The following is a 6,000-nucleotide window of genomic DNA, read 5'->3' as shown; positions in this document are numbered from 1 at the left end:
TTTGTTTTACTGTGATTTTATTTGTGGAAAGATGGAAATTAGCTCCAGAGCTAAATCTATTTACAACAAATATAAATAGCCTAAATTATGTTCTATGGATATGAATGCATGAATGTGATATGCATGAATATACAGAGTCCCATTACAAATAGACGAATACATGAAAAAAAGAAAAGAAAATGAAAGTAAATAAAACAATGAAAACTATACCCCCCCCCCCCCCCCCCCCCCCACACACACACACACACACACACACACACACACACACACACACACACACACAGCGATATTATTTATGAATGAATGCTCTCCTCCACTACTGCTGCTGTCAAAAGTGTCACAGAGATGGACCAATAGGCTGCGAGGAGAGGCGGGGCTTCTGTTGTCATAGACACGTGGACCGGGAAGTAGGAAGTAAATACAGAGGAGTCCAGGCAGCAGTGGAAACAAGTGAGTAGCACTAAACCTCAGCTAAAGCTTTAAAAAATACCGTTCACCTAAGCTTATGTTTAAAATTAAGAGCCGAGTCAATGCGTGGTGTCTGATATTATCGCAAACAGCTCCGGAATTATATAAATATAATGTAGTTTCGTTACAACACAAGCGAGGAACAGAAAAATGTCACCGGCTGTTTCTCATTTAGGTTAATCACGTCATTTACCTGTGTAGGCTACGTGTATTTGTTCGTGACTCAGTTACATGGAGAGTCGTTATACTACCCAATGCAGTGCTAATGACGCCTTATGAAAGCAGTTCACATGTTTCGACACATAGCTGCACTTTAGATTCATGATTCAAAGTGTTTATTGTCATTTGCACAGTAGGAAACACGTTTCCCTGACAATGAAATTATTTCTTTGTTGTTCACATACAAGTGCCAGATAGAGGCTATAAAACCAAGCAGTAGAAATAGGAAGACAATTAAAGAGCAACAGTGTAGCCTAATAATAATAATAAAAATACTAAAAAATACAAAACTAAAAGCTAAACACTGGTGTTGAGGTAACAGTTTTGCACGGTAACTTAGTAGAGAATATAATGTATGCATAATAATGTGGGCTATGTTATGTAGAGAGTGTATTGTATGTGCAATTTAGTATAAGCAGGCATAGCTTAGCTTTTGTAGCAGCACCAATGCTACAGACACTCACTTTATTTATGGTATGGAAAACATTTAACTTAACATTCATAAGATGGATATCAGTAGCCTATCAGTAAGCAACATGTAGGCTACTGTATGAAGTTGTCAGTTGTCAGTGTATCATATTGACTGTGGTAAATATTCCCATTGCATGTTATTTTTTCATTCATTTATTTATGCGCTCATGAAAATGTAATGTCATGATACATGAAAGCTGTTCCCTCAGCTTTCTGTAGTAAATAATTCCACTAGATATAGCCTAATCATTCAAAACTGTCAGTCAAAGCTACTTTAAAGGGACACCATGCAACTATGTTTTAATGATGCAATGTTATATAGGAGTTCTTTGGACTTGTTTACATGGTTGGGTATAACTGTAATGGTGCTTGTTGGCAAACTTTGGGTAGACATAGTTCATGGGATGGGTTAGCTAGATGGCTATTGTTACACACAGTATGCCATCCGGTGACAGGCAGTTATGATCACAGGGACCACTTCACTGTAAGTTATACTTATCTGTAATTATCATTCATGAAGTGGCACTTAAAAAAGTGTTTCACAGACCAACAGGATTGTCTACACAGATGCAAATAGAAAACTTCAGGATGTTAAAATCCTGAGCAAACAGGATTTGACGCCTATTTACTCTTGTTATGTGCTGAAACAAACATTGTGGGTGTGTGCCAGACCAGTAATGTGAGGGTATGAAGACACAATGTTGATTTAAGATGAATCATCTAAAGAATATTTCCTGTCTTCCTATCTGTTGTATGTTCACTTGAGATTCTTGCCTATACACAAGAATCAAAGACTTCTCATATCACATTTATTGTGAATGCCGACTTCAGCGTAGAGACAATATTTACTTTGGCTCATAAGGGTAAGTAGTAGAGTAGTAGGGGTAGCTGCTGGGAGATTAGAATCCACCCATGCGGGTTTCCTCCAGCTCGTCTCACAGCCTTCTATTGAAATGTGAAAGCCAAGGGATAACTGTGTGTATGTGTGCTGTGTGTCCAGCTCTGGGGCCATGCTTGAAGGCTACAGCCCTGTAACTCAGGCCCTGCTGGGGACTCTGTTCACCTGGGGTCTGACCGCCGCGGGAGCTGCACTGGTTTTTGTCTTCTCCAGCCGACAGGTAACGCCTGAGCTCCAGCAAACCCTTAACATCTTGAGACAGAAAGTTTAACGATAAAATTGATACCACCAAAATATATTATTGTCACCAAGACAACAACTGCTTAGTTTGGCTTCTCATAAAAAAAAACTGTAGCGAGTCTGGCTTTGTATCATGTATCATAAGCTATCATTCAACAAGCACCTTTAAAGCTGTATAATATTCTCATGTTTTAAAATTCGGAAGTACTGTAAAGGAAATTTAATGTTATTTTATGGAGTGTTGTGCTATTTCAAAACCTTTTTCTAAATAGCCTATGCGTTTAAGAGTAGCATTCATTTGCTTTTTTGGATTTGTAAATTCCATTTCATTACGCTATCACTTGATTCTGGTTTAAACTGTTCATTAAGAAAGGAAAGCATTTTTCTTATTCCAAGCTTTAAGCTTATAGTCTCCTATAATACAGACAAGCCAGTGCCACAACTTGTCAGCTATTTAAATTTGGATGTTCTTCATGTAGCCTAATAAATCTAATTACAGTGTATATACAACAATGATGAAATAATAATTTCCCAGACTAAAACAACATACATAGAAAGAATATTTTATTTATTTTAGCATAACATACTGTCAACACTAACCCATTCAGCTGCTGATGCCATGAGCTCAGGACTTCCAGTAACACAGAGAGTGTCCACTATGTCCCTTCATTCCCCTCTACTTACAGGATAGTTTTGCTGACAGGTTGTGCCTTTTTGTTATCTCTGAACCTCTGTCTCTCCGGACATGTCTCGTTTTTTGCCTGTTAAGTCAACAGTAAGTGGTTCACTGAAAGGTTAGATGCCACACTGTCAGGGTTTGAAGATATCGATTTGACTGAATTGCACACAAACTGTCCTCTTGTCTTCCTCTTTTAGAAACGCATCTTGGATGGAAGTTTAGGCTTTGCAGCTGGGGTGAGTTAGATTTTTATTTTTATTTTCAAATCAATCCTTTGCACATACGCAACAACCTCTTTTTTTTTGCTTAAACTGTGTGCCTGCTGAGAGCAGTGCAACTGAAGCACAACAGTTAAGTTAAAGGCCATAAAATCAAAACAAGGAGCTGAAAGAACCCCAAAATGCTCCATACAGCTGAGGTGCTCTCTGTGGTTGAATGATAAGTTTGTCACTATGAACATTTCACATTATTCTGCTGTGCCTGTGATCTAATTGAAAAAATAACACAAATTATTGCTGGGACAGATAAATGGAGAGGAGGTGCAAACTCTGTCCAAAGTGATTATTATAGAGAACCTAAGCGGAAGTGGAAGTGAAGCTTGCCATGGGTCCTCAATTTGGAAAAAATATCCATGTAAGTGAATGGAAGTCAAAATTTAATTTCGTGATCCGATTGAATTGTCATGAAAAAAAAAAGACCTTAAATAGGTAGAGGTCATATTTCTCATGGCACAATTCAGTCGGATCACAAAATAAAATTTTGACTCCCGTTCACTTACATGGAGGTCCCATGGCAACTGTTACTTCCTGCTTCCGCTTAGGCTCTCTATAGTCAAGGCTTCTCTCACATTAAAGCCAATGAAATTCTTAATTACATCTTCAGACCAAAATGTGTGAGGTGCAGTGCTTGATTAACTCATTCAGTGCCAAAAACGAGTTTCGCTATGCTAGAGGGTGCGTGTTACAAATTTTGGTGTTCCTGTGATGAAAGGAAGCCATGTGAACATGCATCACGTGACTAGAGTGCTACACGTGACCACAACAAACTCATCCAACCTATCCCAAGGCCGCGAAAGTAGACTGTAGCAGCCAACCACGGCTTACGCTCCGTACACCGGCCATGAACGGACCAAACTGGCCGTGAACGGATGGCCAGAAGTCCCCTGATCACGCCATCACGTAACCATAGCAAACAAGTGTCTCATCAAACCTATGAACCCTGGTTGAACCCTTTGTTTTCATGTAATCAAAGTCTTAGGTATTCACGATATCAAAACAAACTGGCTCTCTCAACATGTCCCTTATCAAAGGCAAAGCCATTTTTTTTCTTTGATCCACCATCCCACCAATAAAAAAACAGATTAGCCTATTTAGGTAATTTGAGAGAGAGACAGTCAGACAGACACAGAGACAGAGAGAATCATCGCGAGGTCAAAAATAGTAAAAAAAATAATAAAGAGAGTTCTGCTTGAAAGTGTCTCTGTTCTCAGAATTATCCTCCCAGAATGCTGAATTTGGAGAAAACATGTTGTATTAAAACAAGGATTATTAAACGTGGAACATAATAGGAACTCACTTTCATTTGAGATATTCTGTGTCATTTTAGTCATAGCACAACATATTCTGAGGCTGTTTGAAAAGTAGTAGCAATCCTCAAAAGTGCTGGCACTGGCTGTACACTGAGGGACAAAACTCTGGCAGTGAATGAGTTAATGTCTGTTATGAGCTCTTTTTAATAAAGTAGAAGAGGTGATAACTTTGTGAGCAGTGTCAGTATGTTTAATTGTTTTTAACGCTATATAATTGTGCATTAAGAAAACTATAGTTCTGATTTCACAGTTGTTATCACAAGTAAAAGTATGGAGCTTCATGAAAACCGGTGATCTACTGTGACGTGTGAATTGTTTATACAGTAGTTGTAGTTAAACATAAAGTGGTGAATCTGAGGTTGGTGATAACGACAGGCCCAGACAAGTGAGTTGGTGAGTGTAATGCCAAATGATGAGTAATTCTCCACACATCCTTTAAAATCAGAATGGTAGGAAGGATGAATCTAATCTCCATCTGTTCTTATCTCAATTTACTCTGTTTTGGTCCCAACAGCTTTTTAATTACATCCCAGTCCATGCTGATATTTTTGTACATTCATATAAAGATGAATATGTGGACGGGCAACAGCTGAGCAGTGTTTCTGTCAAATGTTTGGTTATCCTCTTTCTAATTTTCTTAGTTGCATATCTCTCTGAGATATATTTTTGATGAGCTTAGCCGCCCTCCATGAACACCATGAATTATTGATACAAACTGACAGTTTCCAATTTTACAGCCTGTTGTTGACATGATATGCTTTTAGAGTAATTTATTTTAATAAGAAACTAAACTCTCATACTATTCCTTGCATATTATATCCAAGTTTTCACCCCTAATAATCCTTCCTGAGTTATTAGTAGCTGGGGGCTCAGCAGAATCTATGAATGCAAGAGTAGAAGCACTTCTCTTTCTTTCTCTTTTTTTTAATTTTTATTTTTGTCGAATTATTACACTGCCCTGCTTCCAGGTTGGGTTGTGGTAAGTGTAAAATGTTAAATCATTTTGAGGCTTTTCAGTAAATAAAGAAATGTTTGTCTAACAACTCGGATAAATAGAAGCATAAGTTTATGCAGTCAAAAAAAACAACAACAACCTGTACCAACACAGGATTTGTTGACGGAGAGAGACTAAATGCTGTTGCTGAAAGGTGGCAATTTATCCAATTTTGTGGTTGTTTATTGCCTTATTGAGTACAGACACGTAGCAGAAGTCAGTCAAGAAGGGGAAACTGAATACTCTTAAAGCAACACTATGTAGTTTTTTTGACCTTAAAATAATGTTTCTAAACTCATTTAAGTGGTAGAAAAATGGTTAATTGGATGAATGGTGCCGCCGCTGCAGCCTGCGCGGGGTTACACTGCTGCAACTGCACTTTGTAACTTTCCTGGGTGGGTAGGAACACCGTGGTGATAGCACATGAATGAAGACTTGTAACA

General features: G+C 38.2%; 1 protein-coding gene across 2 annotated transcripts in view; it reads left to right on the top strand.

Annotated features, from left to right (window-relative positions):
* Positions 1-401: 401 nt before the first annotated feature.
* slc39a11 (solute carrier family 39, member 11) overlaps positions 402-6,000 on the top strand; it is a 126,108-nt gene continuing 120,509 nt past the window's right edge. For both annotated transcript variants that reach the window (XM_083993634.1, XM_083993635.1), the window contains exons 1-3: positions 402-450; positions 2,159-2,276; positions 3,173-3,211. In XM_083993634.1, the coding sequence (XP_083849760.1) occupies positions 2,169-2,276; positions 3,173-3,211 (147 nt within the window). In that variant the 5' untranslated portion in view covers positions 402-450; positions 2,159-2,168. The remainder of the gene's footprint in view (positions 451-2,158; positions 2,277-3,172; positions 3,212-6,000) is intronic.

The sequence above is a fragment of the Trachurus trachurus genome, assembly GCF_905171665.1.
Source record: "Trachurus trachurus genome assembly, chromosome: 19".
Classification (NCBI taxonomy): domain Eukaryota; kingdom Metazoa; phylum Chordata; class Actinopteri; order Carangiformes; family Carangidae; genus Trachurus; species Trachurus trachurus.
Note: the sequence above shows the minus strand (reverse complement) of the source record. Positions and strands in the feature narration are given on the sequence as shown.